Raw genomic sequence first — 18,800 nt, 5'->3', positions numbered from 1 at the left:
AAAACATATTTCATAGTTATATTAAAATAACCGAGACTTAAATTTCATATTTTAAGAAAATAAACACTCAAAATAAAGCAATACTAAATTTTAATGCAGGAAACGATCAGTCTTTGCCGGACGGACCGTACATCTCACGACCAAGATGTTTCGCAACCACAGCATTTGTTTCCCTTTCAACAGGTGGAGTTATTCCAGATCAATATACTTAATGTATTTTGGCCTATAATTATTTGTTGTTTTTTAAACATGAAGACTTCAATTATTTAAACATAATATCTCAGGACAATTAAGAAAAAACAACATTACCACGTTTAAACTTGAATGTATTAAGTCATACCTAAATCTATGTGAACTCAAGAAAGTAATATAATAATGTATTTATATTTTTTCTTAACTATTTTGATTTCTTATAGGGAGCAGACAAAATGATGAAGATACAGATGGTGGGCACCAATCAACCTTATTAGGGATTTTTTTTAAAAACAATATTTTTTTTTTCAACAATGATGTCCATTTATGCATCTTAAAATATATTTTTTATTTTAGATAAGATGAAATAATCTCAAAATTAATTTCATATTATTAGTTTTAGGTAGAAACTCAATATCACAGTTAATTATTTTCAGAATTAACTGAGAATACAGAGTATTAGGACATGTAGAATTATGTTTGTCTCAAGTAAATTCTTTAAACCAAAGATTTATTTTTTACCATGTTTACTGAAAAAACAACCCTTCTTTAATAATGCAACTGTTATATTATCATAGCAAATAAAGAGCCCCAATATGCATAGCTAGCTTAATTTTAATGATAATTATTTAGCATTTCTTGGGATAATAAACTGGGCATATGACAAAATAAGAAATGCATTTTCATTTATTATTCTCCCATTTCAAGGTTTACAGTGGTTTATTTTTTTCACATTGTAACCGAAAAATCTACAGACTCGTGATTAATCTGCCACAATTAGAACTCGGCAGCCGAGTTCTAATTGTGGCAGATTAATCACGAGTCTGTAGATGTTTCGGTAACAACCGAACACAGTGGTCAATCCTCTATATCTCCAGCTTTCTGTCGGAATTTATACTCCGTCCGTAAAATTATCTTATGCTCAAAATTGGCACCCAGCTCTTTCATCAAGCTCGAAATCAACTCTTTACAGTTTATTCAAAACAAATTTCGGCTTAGGAACATATTTAAAATAATTATCAATTTTCAAATATAGACGTGCCCTTGCGCAATTTAGATGCTGTTCCCACCAGCTCCGAATTGAGATTTTAAGGGAAACGAAACAATATCAATATACATCGTGTCTACCTTAAACCACACAAAGTACAGAAAGTCTGCATTCGTCAAGTTTCTTTTTGTATACTGTATGTATGAACTTTTAAAGGCCAGATTGATTCTCCTTGTTCGGAGATTTTTTTTCAAATTCATCAGGCGAAAGTCGATTCTACACGAAGTTACATCGATCGAGATCTAAAACATTAATCTTTTTATGAAAAGTGTATGTAATGTAGGATAAGTTGATTATTTTCTATGTATATAATTATGTTTCAATGAAAACAACTACAGTATAAGACATGAGTTTAAATATGACACCTCTTCACCTGGTACCCCGTGGTAATAAGTATATATATCTGTAGTGTAAAATCCTCTCCTCCATAATGAATGGTAAACCCATCAGATTTCATCTTGAACATGATCAACTGTATTGTAGTAAGGAGCAGCATTGTCGATATGTTCGTAGGTACTTTCTGTTGCTGGAACCTTTGTCCTCTCATCAAGATTCACATAGTGTCCCTCTGACATCTTGGTTTTCAAGCTCTCCAGTTGGTTCATCAATCTGACGTTCAAAATAACTTTTGCTATTTAGTACGGGAACAGTTAAATAATCTAATGTCTAAGATCATTCAATGTGACGAAGAAGCTGTATCGCTAAACACCTGTACTACATGAACCAACATTAGTTTTGATAACATAGGGAATTACGCAGGGACGACAACCGTAAAACTGATACCTCGAAAGTGCCTTAAAAATATAGTTTGAAAAACATTTTGACAAGTTATTCTCAGTCAAAACAATAATTGTGTGGAAAATGGATTTTTAACAATGTGCACCCGTTAATTTGTAATGTTTTGAAATGTTGAAATTTTGTTCCCTTAAAGTGACACCATAATATTACACCATCAACATATCATAACTTGGATCTGCATATAGAGAGGATAAAAAGTAAACAAACTGTCTACTTGATCTTGGAGAGGATACCGGTTTTACAAAATCCTCAACACTATTTGTGAGGTGAGTATGCATTCTCTTATGGGAAGGGTATATTTCTATAATGTAAGGATATTTTTGCGATCTTTGACAGGGTCCAGGTCTAAGCCTAACAAGTTATAATATCCCTTATTAGACACCATTTTCATACACAATGAGAAATAGATCAGTAGGTGTACTGAGCCTTAGAATCCCTAACAGATGAGTAAAAATAGAAATGTTCTTTTACACTGTTAAATGTATAGTTCTTTGTATGATTGTTGCAAATTATACTACCGTCTGATATATATGGTTCCCCCAATCACTGTGAAGATCAGCAACACAGCAAGGGTGGCTGCTACTGGAATTCCCCAGTTGCATCCCTCACCTGTACCGGTGCGAGAAACACACAAATGTTAACCTAGCTTAGAAAACATCATAAAGAAGCTTTATGTACAACCGTTATTGAAATTAAGCTGCATTGTGCATGTCTTGCAATCAATGTTAAACACCAAACAATATTCAGACATTTTATGATCATATTTAATCCTAGGACATATTGTCCTTCACGTGTGTTGTTTGCGAAGAATCTTACGTATATCTCATTCGTTCCTTATGCAATGCAAGAAAGGGGAAGGTTGGTAAATCGAATCATCTCATTACATATGTTGCATCGTCTCACCACGTTATTTGTCACAGGCCGTGGAGTCTTTACATAATCCGCAATGTGGTGTACAGTTAATCCCATACTTTCCAACGGCACACTCTGTACACACTCAATACACACGATTCTAAGTAAACTGATGCGTATCAATTGCACATGTAAGTTCTGAGCAGAACTCTTTGTCTTGTCACATTCAGGCGTTTCCCCGTAACTTACCAGTGCCGTAGCAGAGATAATTAATTAAGATGAAGTCCGTCAGGACATATGGTGACAATGTACAACCACATGGCACTGCAGCATGTAATGTTTCATGTTTGTCCATGAACAGTTCATGGCATGAATGACGTGGCTAGGAAAATATCAGATATGTAAGTTATGGATTCTAGTTAACCTTGAGGGTAATTCCATGTGTTTATATAACGGCAATAGCCATCATTTGTACTCACGTTGTAGACATGTGTCATCATTGATCCATCCTGATGCACAGCCCCTAGAACAGGTTCCTGTTGTTTTGTCACAGCTTACACCATCAAGACAGTTTCCACACTGGGAGGCACAATTGATACCATAGGCACCATCTGGACAGGCTGCAAACACATACACACATATTATGAACACATGGTGTAATCGTATTCTGCAAGCAATATTAGCCTTCACTTAAAATGACACAAACCCACCTTGTAGACATGTGCCATACATCCATCCTGCTGCACATCCTCCACGACATGTTCCGTGTGTCTTGTCACAGATATCACCATCTAGACAGTGTCCACACTGGGAGCTACAGTTGCTACCAAAGGATCCATCTGCACATGCTGTAAACACAAGCGGAAGTAATAGCATGTGCATTCTCAAAATCTCTAAGGATTTGCTGGAAGTTTCTCAATCTCAGAAAAGACGTTCAGTTACGTAAAACATTTAATTTTCAACTGTGTACACTACTGTCCCACACGATAAACTTAAGGAAGAACTTCATTCATTGGGGCATGTGTTACTAACCTCAATGGCCATATATAGTTACATTTCTGTCTTTAAAGTAATTTAATCGAAACCGTGAGTGATCGCAGCACACTACTGACGCCTTGAAAAGAACGTTAGGCGGTAGAGAATCGGGAAAAATATATCATAAATGCCATACTTTGACTAGTTAAAAGCCACTTTTATTGTAGCCAGACTATTATATGCCAACATAAAAAGACAGCGGGAAATCATTATTTTGAAATTGATATATTAAACGCCGCAAATAAAAAAAGCGATCTTGGAATAAACTATTTTTGATATAATAATAGTTTGGGATAAAATTTATTCCGAAAATTGCATCACAAGTTATATTTTCTAGCATTTCCTAACTGGATTACCGGCAGATTGGGAGGAAACGTGAGTACAGGTGATTGCTATTTCACAGACGCGAATTTCATCACCTGTTCGTTGACCTGAATTCGCTGAACTGATACGATGTAGTTTTATTCGCGAATAATATTATACATCATACAATAGATATTTGTTTACCTCCGTAGAATTTGGGTAGGGGATCTAACTAACAAGGGATTTAAGTATCCGGAATACGTTTATCCGGCTAATATTTCGAAAACACAACTGTCCGGATAAGTGAGGTTCGACTGTACAAACCTGTTAACATGGTAACTCGACGTTGAAAATTTCTTCAATTTGGTAAATGTCGCAATGTTATCAGATAGTATGACATCAACGCTATGGCGACAATCAATGTTATACATTGTTAGATTCCTGTTCTTCATTCACACAATTCAAATAGCTGTACATTTTGACTGACTGACTGACAACAGGAAGGTTATTCGAACTTGTTATGCATGATTTTCACTGAATCACCGGTTTCGAACATGAAGGATAATTAGTCCATCTACCAATTAATATAACAGCAAATTACGTTTTGGGGTGAATTCAATGGTACGAAACTGTTCATTTTAAAAAATGCATTAAAATAAACCACTCAGTGCCCCAACAAAGATTAAGAAACAATGACTGTACTCGCAAGCTTTTTGTGTGTACATAATTACAGTGTACCTGAGCGTACATGAGATATCTCCCAATGGCTCCCATGAAATGCTATTTCTATTTTTATACCATTTTCAGCACATACCTGTTTGGCAGTCGGTACCATGATATCCAGGGAAACATCCACTAGAACAGTGACCAGAGATCTTGTCACATATTTCAGTACTGCTAAGGCACCGGCACTGTTTGTCACAATCTTCAGAAAACCATCCATCACTGCAAACTGATTATTGTTTACCATATTCAAAGACATTCATGTTGTTGTCTAATTGCTCTTTTATAGAATATAAGTTGAAATGCTCGAGGAGGATTTTGGTAGTTTTGCTATAAAGTGTATTTACTGTTTATTGTTATCATTTTGATATATGATATTCTATGTCCAACATACATGTAAAGAAAGTAACAAAGTAACACCTCCTGGTGATTATAATCACTTTGGAACAACTCATATAACTTCATACGGAGTGATAGTATAGACTGTACGTCCCAATAGGAGCAACAAGTTTGGTGAACTACTGTTTGGAGATAAAAGCACTCTCCGCTCTTATTCATGAAAAACAAACCAGTTCGTACCTGAATGGATAGGGAGAGCTATATAGTTCATTTTATATGACACAATGTCGAAATATGTGAATTCAAATAGCCACGACATACCAAATATCTGCACTTCACATAAAGTAAGGAATTTCAGGGAACCAGGTATCCGTATAGTGACCGTGGTTCCTGTCAGTGGCTGGCGGCAGGTGACGTAAGCTATAGGAGGAGGATGTTCAGTTGACGACCAGTTGTAGCACATCTGGCTGCCAACAAGAACCTGCATGCCGTTGTTTCTTTCTTGAACTGTACAGAATGAATGTAGAAATGAAGTCAAGAACATCGCTATGTAAATGCAATAACAGTAAGTGTAAGTGTTAAACCCCATTTCAACTCACCTCCAGATCTGGATAACAACTTCAAACTCAACTTTTGATACGTAATGAGGCAGCACGATCAATTCAGGACGAACCAGAAAGGTCATTGTGAGTACTTGCAAAACATAGCAGCCACTTGACGTCAAAATTTCAAGAAGGCTGCTTATGGGGATTTCGGGTAAGACGACCAAACGGATCGGGTGGTAAGGCACAGTGACTTGGTTGATTAGGAAATTCATCGATTCTGATTGATGAAACAAAGTTATCAAATCACAATAACCGCATCTGATTGAAACAGCCTTTTAGATGACCGCATCACCTATGAAGCTAATATTCATTAAACTAATAATTATCTTTCTCAGTTATTGTACGTAGGCATTTTAGAATATTTCCGATCCGTGAAGATCCGGGAAAGAATATGTCTTCAGCAACCCATGCTTGCCGTAAAAAGCGACTATGCTTGTCGTAAAAGGCGACTAACGGGATCGGGTGTTCAGGCTCGCTGACTTGGTTGATGAATGTCATCGTATCCCAATTGCGTGGAATATTGCTGAGCGCGGCGTTAAACAAGAAACAAACAACAAATTAGAATAATTCCTGTGTCATAATGAGCGGTCTCATGTCATTTTAAGGACGTGCGACGCGGTACTAAACCTTGCGAGACATGCTTGATATTCTTTATGGGTGGCCACTTCAGGTTGGCTTCAACACTTTTTAATGCCTGTTTATAATGTAAGTAAAGTAAAATTTTCGAAAACCAAACTTTGTGGAATGACTTTTATCGTCGTTTCCTTAATTCAGACAGACAACCCACTGAAAACATTGAACTTAAAACATAGTATAATATAGATGAACATACCACAACTATGAAGATCTATGTTACTTGTAGAAGTAAAGATGCTTAATTTTATATTTGGAAACTCACGCCAGGGGTTCGGTTCCAAATTCAATTTAGCATATCTCCTTATTATCTGAATCTGATAGGAATAAACGTTTTTTTATGTGTTTTCTACGAGAAATGCAACTGATACAAACGTATTTTAAACAATCCGATGTGTCGTGAAGTGATCGACTGCTGCTGTGAAAAAGGAATTCCTCGTTCGTTAGTTTTCCTCACAGTAACTACTCCTCAACAATTGCATTTTGCAGTTATATATATATTATCACCCTTACACCTTTATATGTGTGTGTACTCACGGTCGTCACGTAGATAGAGTCTGATGTGTTGTATCTTTTCTGGACGTGATGTTTTCAGGTTCACAGTCCAGGTAGGATCTGTCTCATTTCGTGTATGGGCACATGTTTGTGGCGTGCTCCTGGCATCTGTGGTGGCTCTGCCATCTACAGCAAGTCCTGCTCCGTAGTTATTTGCTTGACCGTACAATGTACTGCTCTGGATGCATGTTCTTCCAAACGCGATATTTTCTAAAAATATAAACACATAATCAGTATCACAATGATCGGTGATTGGTATTCGCGATATTACATCTACCCATCGACCTCACACTCACGTTTCTGGCAATTTTAACCAAACCATCCTTCCTGGCATCTGTTTGGACTGTCGACCTGGCTACAGTGAGTGGAGGGGAAAAGGGTGCAGGCACGAGTGGTGTTACAGTGATATTCAGCATCTGTTTGTATAAAGGTACCTCGACATGATTGATAGTGAGCATTACTGATTCAAACATGAACCTACATAACAGTGAACATATACACTCTTCAAAAATAAGAAACGGACATGTATTATGTATTTCATTGGACCTGACTACACAACAAATCCTGGATATATAATAGATATTTGTTACTGGAAAATGTTGGTGGCCTGATATTCGACAAACGGTGTGTCAAAACGCAGCCATTGTCGATTTGAAATGACTTAAAGGCATTGTTTTCACACTTCAAAAATGTAATGGAGGAAAACAGTAAAGCAAAATACACGTGCAAGTTATTGTATTCGTAACCCTAGGTAGAGGCTAAAAAAAGGCAAGCATAAGCCAATAATTTGTCATTCAATTGTCAACATTTTTTCAAGTTCGAAAATGACGAGACTCAGCGCTGCCGATCGTAACATCGCCATACGAGTTATCCAAAGAGGGGAATCGCAGTCTTCTGTTGCACGCCACTGTCACGTCCACCACAGCACAATTTGCCGCCTTTGGGACCGATACACACAGTTCAATTCCACTGCAGACCGTCCGAGAACCGGCCGATCAAGAGTTACCAACCCTGCACAATATCGCTACATTCGACTGTTCCACTTACATCATCGCAATGCCACAGCTACGGAGACTGCAGGACGCATCCCTGGTTTGAGGAGGATATCGGACCAGACTGTCAGGAACCATCTTCGCGAGGCTGGAATCCGACCCAGAAGACCAGTTGTCGTCCCTGTTTTGCAACAGATCCATCGACAGTGACGCTTGCGTTGGTGACATACCCTTCAACCTTATAATTTGAGAAACTGGAGGAGAGTGTGGTTTAGCGATGAATCATGATTTCTTCTTCACCGGCGAGATGGAAGACGAAGTGTTTATCGTCGTCGAAATGAGCGTTTTGCCCCACATTATGTACGTGAATTCGACAATTTCGGTGGCGGTAGTGTCATACCGTGGGGGGCCATATCTTACACCACGAGATCTGACTTTGTTGTGGATCAGCGAAATATGACAGCAAATCACTACACGATTCAAATTCTTCAATCTCACCTTCTTCCAATCATTGACCGTCAGAGGGAGCTGTTTCAACAGGACATCGCTCCACCGCACACAGTTCGTGTCACGGTAAACTACCTCCATAATGCCAACATCAACGGCTTGCCCTGGCCGTCGAGATCTCCAGATCTCAACCCAATCGAACACCTCTTGGATGAACTCGATCGACGTGCACGTCACATCGTAACACGCCGCAGGAAATTCCCACACCTGGCCAACGCGTCACAAGCAGAATGGCGCAGAATTCCGCAAGACAGAATTCGTACACTTATCCAGTCAGCGCCGAGGAGATGCAGAGCCGTGATTGCTACCCGGGGCGGTCACACGAGATACTGAGTCCAGCGCCACCTTGTGGCCTTATTTGACATGACAATGAACATTTATCAATGCCTTTGTACAACATGTGCCTATCGAGCTCCATAATTTCATATTTGAATCTATGATATTAAATTAAATATATCGAATTTATTAGGTACAATAGATTTACTAAAAATCTACCTGTGCGTTTCAGTTTTTGGAGAGTGTAGACAGGGTTTTTGGATAGGTAACTGTTTGTGAATCAAACCTACAGGTTAGTCAAATATTTATTTTTTATACTTATTTCACATTCTATGGATAACGTTCCTACCAGCGAGGGTACCAGTGACACAGGCCACAAGCAGTCCCATCCAGACCAAACCCATGTCGGATACCTTACTGAAAAGACAACAATAAACTTGCATAATACTGATGTCATAAAAAGCGGATCTTACCAGAGTGTGTTTTTATCACAAATATACCAGCACACGTCGATTATTGTATCAGAATTGAGTAGCTTTCACATTAAATTTTCTCGAGTATCGAATCCTTTTATCACAATGCACAAGCCAAACTGTTTTTATTGTGCAATATTATTCTAAACGAACTAATACATCATAATGATCCTATCATGAAAAGGAGTCAGAGTTGCGTCCTTTAGGCATGCCAGAAACCTATTGTCGCCTGGCATATTGTGATATAACTCATTAAAATATTCTGTCATTTTCAAAGCGTCGTGAAACAAAACCCTTTCACTTAGTGAGTGAGTGAGTGAGTGAGTGAGTGAGTGAGTGAGTGAGTGAGTGAGTGAGTGAGTGAGTATATGTTTATCGCTGTTTTATATCAGGGCGTATTATAATTAGTTTGATGATGGAGAACAAAAATTAAATTATGGGAAAAGACTTATAATATGATTTTAAATAATAATCTGCATTGTATCTAATGGATGTATACATATTCTCGTATGACTCAATTAACACATTATACAGATGACTACATTACAACATTAACAGAAAGAACTCACCTCTAAAAATCAGCACCTCACAGTGCCTCTAGTATGGCTGGCGCATATGTGTTAGCAACTATCAAGTGAATCAAGTGAACAATACAAAGCATCTATCATTGTAAAAACGAAAACGTCGTTTTTTTCCGTATACGGACATTGGACGGAAAAATGATTAACCAGTCATTAAAATCGATTAATTTGAAATTGTCCGGAAAAAGCGTCGAGTTTTTCAAGCGTAAAATGGACTGAAAAACGATGCTTTTTGGTCCGCCTTGTACAACAGTTAACGGCCAATCAGATGGCGAGGGTCCCCAACATCGTGTTATAATTCATTATCACCATGTCTTATTTTTGTTTGCATAATGATTATGTTTCTGAGACCATGTGAGAAATTTGGTGGAACTGTAGACTTATCTTAAACTGGATGTATAACGAGAAAAGGTTTTAATGTTCCTTTGCATAATTGTGATGCATTCCACAATGTACTGACAGTTATGTAGGATACACCCACCTTATCGCCAACGCCCGGTGTCATCACTATTTAGATTCATACACATGCTCATAACATGGTCGAAATCGTACAATGGACACTTCTTTTGACAGACATTTCTTTTGAAAATGGAAAGTTTGTCGCTTTTTATTATAATTATTATTATTTACAGATTAAAATAAAAAAATGCAGCAAAGAGGGTGTGGGTGATCCTGACACAGTCAGGCTGATTAGGCTCATCATCAGCTCAGGGCCCTTGCCCCCTCTACACGCAGCCCAGGCAGCGAATGGGACTTCTCCCAGGAAGCGCTGCCTTGTCGAACCAACCCAGAACCTTTCGGAGAATGTGAAGACTCCCCAACACTGCAGCCTTCTGTATTACCCAGATTGTCGGAAGGGCTGTATTCCTGGTAGCAAACCCCAAACTCCCAATGTCAGTCAACAGATTGGGAGGTACCAAACCTAAGGCATCTAGAACAATGGGGAGTCGGGCAACTTGTTACTTTGGATGCAAGCGTGACATTTCGAAAGTGAGGTCTGCATATTTGCCATGTTTTTCCTCAATCTTGTCAATCACATTAGCGTCAAATGGGACAGAAAAATCAATAATATAAATAATTTCATAGGGATAAAAAAGGATAAGATCAGGTTTGTTGGCCTGGATATATCTGAGGCTTATTATTATTATTTAAGTGTTGTTTCTCAAGCTGTCATGTAAGTTTCAGGACTCTTTCATTGAGCCTATTACTTGCTCAAACGAGCATTCTGAGATGCACCTAAGATTTTAGCATCTTCATGTTCTCTTTTATATGGGCCACATACATTCACTCGCCAAACCAGCCCGGGCACAATCCACATTGTAGTTCCATGAGACAGATTACGAGGATCATAAGATGTGGTCTTTTTAAAAAAAAAAAATTGGTAGAGTACATATTAGGAAAACTTGAAACACACAAATTTTCCATCCTATCCGCGCAGGTTCAATCTGCTTTTTCAAGTAGTGAGTATGGTTTTACGCTGCTTTTAGCAATATTCCAGCAATATCAGGGCGAGGGACACCAGAAATGGGCTTCAAAATTTGTACCCATGTCTGTAATTGAACCCGGGTCTTGACACGGCTCGCGTGACGAGCGAACGCTTTAACCACTAGGCTACCCGACACCCGTAATTCCAAGTGAGGTGTGAAATTACTTGCCCGTTGAAAGCTTGTGTAGAGATATTTGAACGAGGTGCAGTGCAGTTGAAATGTGATCATGTGTTTACAAAAGCCGTCCATGAATCTAGAGCAAGTACATGGTTAAATGGGACAGTGTAGGAAAGCACAGTTGACAACGGTGTGTGCTCATCATCAAGTACAAACGGACTATGCTATTAATATAATATTAATAAATATTTTCGCGTACAGCAACTACCGTCGATACACACACACGCACACAATTAAATGAACTGTACTATGTCAGTACTCACCTCACACGTCAACGTCATATAATTGTGCAATACAGTGTCTCTACAGGAGTCCGTGTGTAGGCTACCAGGAAGTGAATTGAGCGGAGGTTAGGTTCACATAATCGAGGCATTGTGTCCGTCACTTCCGTGCATGATATCTGCTAACATTGTTTGCTTTGGGGTTGATAGTAACACAACGATACTCATATATCTAAGGCTCACCTGATATCGTGTATTATCCACATAACACTTTGCTATACCTGTGTATATAAACAATCTAGAAACGTATATAAAAGCAAGTCTAGCCAGCTCTAGCTAGTTCCTTTTCACATATGAAATCAACATGGGGACAATTTTTTATTTTTATTTTTAGAGTCGAGAAGGGTATTGTGTAATATATGATTTCATTGACTAAATGTTTGTCTATTCTGGTCTCTGCAATACCCTGTCTGCATAGTTTTCACGTCGACATGTCAAATATCAAGATATGGTGGTAAACGTCATCAAAGGAAACATCTATAGAATACCTATGCTATCATATGAAGGGACCACAACAATCCTTACTGAGCAGTAACTACTACTCAAAAGAAATTAAATAACACACGATTCTTTCACATTACCAGAACTTTAATCTGTCATGACATATGAAAGAATCGGGTGTTCTTTAACTTCTTGTGAGTAGTATGTAGTTTGTCCGTGAAAACTAATGTTTTGTTTTGTTCTACCATGGGAGGGTTAAAGTTATGCAAGGTATGTGAGTGGCCATGTATGTGGATGTTCCCTCAAACATAAATGTGTGAACTTTCCATGATGAAGATGTTTTCGGATATTGACGTTCGAGACTACATTCCCTGAATCGATACTTTGACTTATCTCAGCTTTACAGTTGATATATTTGATCTAATAATATTTTATGATTTAAACCCGTGTGTATTCCCATTATTCCCATTAAAACGCACTGTGCGTTGAAGTTCTATTGTTCCTTGAACTGTGCCGATGTTTCTGATGGTAAACTGAAGTTTCATCATAAACTCTCTCATGCATTTAAAAGCACTTAAAAGCAGCAATATATCTACACCCGTACACAGCAGACGTAATTCAAAATGAATATATCATTTTCAGTTTCTACAAATTCTGTAAATACTCGTGTCACTGCATTTTCTGGTCCATCGCTTGATTGTCTGGTTTGTTTACAGGTCGCCGTGCATGGTAGGAGTGAGTGAGTGAGTATGGTTTTACGCCGCTTTAAGAAATATTCCAGCAATACCACGGCGGGGAACAACAGCAATAGGGTTCACACACAACCCATGTCGGGAATCGAACCCTGGTCTTCGGCGTGATGAGCGAACGCTTTAACCATTAGGCTACCAGACCGCCCCTCGCATGGTAGGAGTACTGATGTGCAGCGTCTGCTGACAAACACTTTCTTTTTATGCAAATACACTGGCGGGTGCTGCCGGCACCCTTTTGCAGAACACCCGATACGCGACGTCAACACTGATTTTCAGTGATCCATCAATGTATCATCATCGTCGTCGTCGTCGTCATCACCATCCTCATTATTATTATTATTATTATTATTATTATTATATTATTATTATTATTATAATATTATTATTATTATTATTATTATTATTATTATAATACACAGGTTTAAATGAGGGTTAATAGCTTTTGATGAGCCACTAAATTTACCAATTATTTTGATGCAAATATTTGATATTATCTAATTTAAATAAACCGTACGCGTCCGTTGGGATGGACAAGCTTTAGAGGAAGGCTATGGACATTGATATACCATATGCACATGTACTTGTATATGCTTATACTAGTGCACAAGATCAGTCAAAGATGAAAACATTATCAATGAAGTCAAATACACATATTTGTGTCATAGATGCCATTGGAATGGATTCCCCAAAATATAGTGGAATAATTTTGGCAATGGGTACTTCATGTGTGTTGTAAGAGTTTATACAATACCAACACCAAGATATCAGTCTGTATACTAACGTTATGTTCGTCGTCATGTATATTGTGTAGCCCTTACAACTCTTTACCTGGCTTTAACGCCTGGTCACTGCAAGTGGAGGGGGTGAGTGAGTGAGTGAGTATGGTTTTACGCCGCTTTTAGCAATATTCCAGCATTATCACGGCGGGGGACACCAGAAATGGGTTTCACACATTGCACCCATCTCGGTAATCGAACCCTGGTCTTCGGCGTGACGAGCGAACGCTTTAACCGCTAGGCTGCCCGGCCGTCCCCACTGCAAGTGGAGGGGGAAACTGTACTGGCTATCATCATAGTTGACTCAACTCAAGACCTTATCGTTGTAAGGTTCTCTTCCTTTTACATACAGTGTTGTTTACCTTGTACGTTTTAAAGTAAGTAATGCACATATTAATGAACACGGTAGTTTCTTTTAGAAGAAGAGTGCATTAATCAAATGGTTATTTTATTTTAATTGGAAACATAATGAGTGAAAACATGGATATACGTAATGTCACATGAATGAAAATATTACGTTTGGCAAAACAAGCAATTTCACATTTGATGATTGCAATTTGATTCATTGGTTACCCAATATTGTTTTTTATATCTAGAGTATGCTTTTGTAAACTCATACATACAGGTTTTATTTCAAATACAAATCTGATGTATAATAGCAGTAATAATTATGTCATATAATCACGAACACGATACGTTTATCTCAAAAAAGTGTATCTTGAGCAAAAAGGGATAATTATGAATCAGACAAACATGAAATGATTGAGTATTTGTCATTCAGTAAACACAATCGTTATATCCGTTATGTAATTGCATCGCTATGTACTGAATTATATGTACTGCACAAATAAAAACTCTGAAGGACATTTTGCAATTCATAATTTTCAAATTGTATATAGACTTCACACGAGGAGCTATCATGTATATGCACACAGCAAAAATTACCAATCCCATGTCAGTACTCACCTCACATCACCAACCCAATTGTTCTCAAATGACGTCCCCGCTTGCACAGGTGCACATGTGTCGGCAACCAGGAAGTGAATGGCGTCGAGCAGTAACAGGTCACATGATCACTACAATAGTACATTGGTTACCATGACGTCACAATCAAATGACATCACTAATGGCTCTGCTACTGAAGCTGTTAGCATAACATTTTTACACTTAATACACTGTTTATTACTGTCTACAAACTGAAAAAGTTAGAAGAATGATGTTGGATGATAAATAAAATCTCACCCTCGTGTCTTTTGAAATCAAATATTAACACTCGTTGATAAAAGTGGCAAAAATCCTCGGCAAGCCTCGGAGTTTTCCCAGTTTTATCAACTCGTGTTGATATATTTGATATCAAAAGACACTCTGGTGTGATTCTCTATGTATAACAAAAAGGACTAATGTGATGACCGTCTTGAACTTAACATTGGCACATCACCTCATGAAACTCAAAATGCGCTTCTTTTATTCGAGTGAAACATTTACAGCCGAACTTTTTTGATGTAACAGAACGGTATATATGATAATTCATTTCCCAAATGTTACATTGCATATGTTTATAATACAAACACGCAAAGTTGAGTGAAATAGTCATATTTATATCATATGGTAGAGTGGTTGCGTGTAATCTGTATTATGTGACGACGTTCCTTTATTTCTAGTGACTATGGAAAGGGTTTTGTCATTTTTATTTATTAGGTCTCGGCCGAAAAAAGTGACTAACGTCTGAGTTATGACGTCTTAGCTATGTCACGTATTTGCCTTACAGTCAATCACATCCTCGTAACCACTAAGAACTAACTCCCTATTTTGACAGTTATATCGTTGACAACTAATTAAATAAAAGTTGTTGTTTTTAAAACTAAAATGTAATGCATAAGTCATTGGATTGGTAACTCTCGCCATTTTATCTCTTTGAATTGTCGGTGTTGATTAAAATGATGTGGCCGGTTGCAAGGAAATAGATATTATGGTTCGTCATTACTTGCGCTTTTCCGTAGTCTGCATTAAAACTGACACCAGGAACATTTATGTTGCAATTGGTACTTCAGGAGAGTGCATCAACACAGGCAAGAGTTAGTTGTTTAACGTCCCCTTGAGCAGTACGTTTGTTATATCATGGCGTGACAACTTCAAGTGGATGACGAAAGCAAACCAAAGCTGATGCTCAGCGTACTCATAGACGTTAGATTAAATGGTAAAACATGACAGGAATAGTGACAATGATGATAATCGACAAAATCTAGGATTGAAAACCACGCTAGGCTGATCATGCCACGACCAAGGACAATATTTGCAGTGTGCCATGGCCTCTCCAAAGCTACACCTACACACAGGGCTTTATATTCATATGAACGTTCATGGGGTCGTTGTCATGAAACCATCATTGCTTCTAATGAGGCGAGTGAGTATTTTTTTTCGCCGCTTTAGCAATATTTCAGCAATATCACGGTAGGGGGCACCAGAAATGAGACTCACACTTTTAACCCATGTCGGGAATCGAACCCGGATCTTTGGCGTGACGAGCGAACGCTTTAACCACAGGGCCACCCGAACGCCCCCCTCTAATAAAGAGATCAGGTTACATTTTGCTTTCAATGCTTTAACGTCTTTTTGTTGACATCCGACTTCAGGGACCAGAGGGGACCAAGACACGTGTTATCGTTATGGTAACGTGTCCTAAAGTTATTATTCTAACCTTAACTGAAGGGTATAGCCGTTTATACCATATGCACATGTATATGCTCAATATTAGTTCACATCAAAAGTCAAAGATGAAAATATTATGAAAGAAGTAAAGGCATATATGAGGTGAAGATGTCATTAGAATCTCATACCCAAAATATAGAGGAAGCAGTTTGGCAATGTGTACTTCGTGAGTATAATGAGAGTTTACAAACGCAAACAACAGCCGGATGTCAATATGTATAGGAACTGTTAGTCTTGTAGTGTTAAAGTAAGTAATGTTTATTTTAGCAGCAGCAGCAGTGTGCTTTACTCAAATAGTTATCATATGGTTTCATTTGCTATGTCATATCACTCATAACGTTTGCCCAAACAAATACATTTTGTTTATGATATAACCCAATACCATTTTCATCTCAAAAATATACTTTGGTAAACTCATATATGCGCGTTAATTTAAGAAAACCATTGCATGTCTATGTGCTGAATGTATTACAAACTTTTTTTCCTCTAAGCAATTTCAAGTATAGGATTCAGATACAAAAGGAGATGCTGCAATATATGATCATGTATTGTTTACAACAGCTGTATTTATCGAAACATATTGCATGGTTAGAGAGGACAATTCCAAGTAACGAGTTGCATAAAGTAGTAAACGCTTATAAAAATCTGCTTTTCATCTTGAACATGTACTACATAAATAATAGGCTGACAGAAGGACAATCCATATTCTACCATGAATTTGGAATTTACTCGATTCTGATTGGTGAATCAGAGGCTATTAAATCACAATAAACTGATTGAAACAGCTGCTCGACGGCCGCATGACCGCGGAAAGTAATATTCATAAAATAGTACTATTTTCAGCCATTGTCGGTAGGTATATTGAAGTAATTATATCTACAATAACAGGTTACAAAATGCACAGATGCGGTTACTACAGTATTCAAATGATGTGTGGCAATACATTTCGTGAAGAAAAACACGACAGAAATCAACAAAGGGAATGTATTTACGTTTTGGAGACAACACAGAGCTTGGAATTTGGCGCTTTTCTATATACGACTGTGACGTCATATTTTTTGCGTCACAATGAGCGATATGACGTCATAATGGTGACGTGCGATGTAGAGCGAAAGCCATGCAAAGCTTGCTTTGTTTTCTTTAGGGATGCCCACCTCATGTAAGCTTACCAAGTTGCCGTGCTTATATGCTTTCAATGCCTGTCATATGTTCGAGTGAAGAATTACGGTGTAAACAAACTGCTTGAGTATATACAGCACCATATTTTGTTCGGTGATTCCGTAATTGAGATCGATAACCCACTCAAAACACTGAACTCAACCCATGCCGCTTCACTCAGTATATTTGCTAACACCAAAGAGTTCGCGTTTTATTTAGTAATGGTAGAATGGAGATAAACATACTATGTTTTCAATGTAGAGCTAGGTTACCAGTAGATTTAACCGCGCTAAATTTAACATTTGAAACCTCACGCTGCGCGTTCGGTTCCAAATTCAATTTAGCGGGGTTAAATCCACCGGTAACCTAGCTCTACATTGAAAACACAGTATGTTTATCTCCTAATCATACCTAAGTTAATTCTCATATACATACAGCAAATCATTTAAAATAACAAGTTCGATGTCAGTACTCACCATCAACAAATCACAATCATTCTGATGTGACGTCCCTGCGTGTGCAAGTGCAACCAGGAACTGATGATCAGTACAATGTGTCAAATCTACAGGATTTATGTTGTTTGCATTTAAGATTGCTGAAGTTAACATTACACAATTGTGAAGGTAAAGATAAATAAGATATGAAAGCGTTGAACTGGAAGCCCCACACACCCCTTCTGCAAACATTTTTGTGATGACATGAAATATATTGACATAATAATAGATAAAGGCAATGGAGCTTCTCGACAAGACCCTGACACTATTAATCATAACGCCAATATGTATTTATTAAGCTCGGGTGATAAAGAAAACATCATAGTTGTGTGTGTATCTTCCCCAAGAGTAAGCTTATAATACGAAACACTTTGAACGGGGCAGTCATTGACCTGGATCTTAGAAAGGGTTTCTTTCAACTATGAGGGTATACACGAGATACAGTGCATCCCCTTCATTCCGAATAATCTGGACTAAATTTTAGCAAGTGTCCGGATTTAAGAATTATTAATACACTTTGTAAGGTAATACTTTTTGTAAGGTAATGACATCATCGAATTTGTAAATTCGCTTGGCAAGTATTGAAGAGCACTATGATTCTCAAAGTATTATG

At 37.9% G+C, this 18,800-nt stretch overlaps 1 protein-coding gene across 3 annotated transcripts; it reads right to left on the bottom strand.

Annotated features, from left to right (window-relative positions):
* Positions 1-666: 666 nt before the first annotated feature.
* LOC124116605 (cell death abnormality protein 1-like) lies at positions 667-18,219 on the bottom strand. 3 transcript variants are annotated; one of them, XM_048401415.1, is made up of 9 exons: positions 18,170-18,219; positions 9,208-9,275; positions 7,066-7,293; positions 5,612-5,797; positions 5,043-5,180; positions 3,601-3,738; positions 3,370-3,510; positions 2,557-2,647; positions 667-1,849 (listed from the first exon to the last, which is right to left on the bottom strand). In XM_048401415.1, exons 2-9 carry the CDS (start codon positions 9,260-9,262, stop codon positions 1,687-1,689), a joined length of 1,140 nt encoding a protein of 379 aa, XP_048257372.1. In that variant the 5' UTR covers positions 9,263-9,275; positions 18,170-18,219; the 3' UTR covers positions 667-1,686. The 3 variants fall into 3 exon arrangements, with proteins under 3 accessions (XP_048257372.1, XP_046333965.2, XP_048257373.1); XM_046478009.2 differs by lacking the exon at positions 18,170-18,219 and adding an exon at positions 11,840-12,066; XM_048401416.1 differs by lacking the exons at positions 667-1,849; positions 2,557-2,647; positions 18,170-18,219 and adding exons at positions 2,937-3,025; positions 11,840-12,073.
* Positions 18,220-18,800: the final 581 nt, after the last annotated feature.

This window comes from Haliotis rufescens, unplaced genomic scaffold (genome assembly GCF_023055435.1).
Source record: "Haliotis rufescens isolate VD_foot unplaced genomic scaffold, xgHalRufe1.0.p SCAF_22, whole genome shotgun sequence".
NCBI classification, from domain to species: Eukaryota; Metazoa; Mollusca; class Gastropoda; order Lepetellida; family Haliotidae; genus Haliotis; species Haliotis rufescens.
The sequence above is the reverse complement of the archived record's forward strand: the minus strand, read 5'-3'. Positions and strand labels throughout refer to the sequence as shown.

Bases quoted from the DNA above. Each gene is read 5' to 3' on its own strand.
- LOC124116605 (XM_048401415.1), bottom strand. From the start codon at position 9,262: ATGGGTTTGGTCTGGATGGGACTGCTTGTGGCCTGTGTCACTGGTACC. The intron at 7,294-9,207 runs GTAGGAACGTTA...TTATATTTTTAG, and splicing joins TGTCACTGGTACCCTCGCTG to AAAATATCGCGTTTGGAAGA. The intron at 3,511-3,600 runs GTGGGTTTGTGT...ATGTGTTTGCAG, and splicing joins GTATGGCACATGTCTACAAG to CCTGTCCAGATGGTGCCTAT.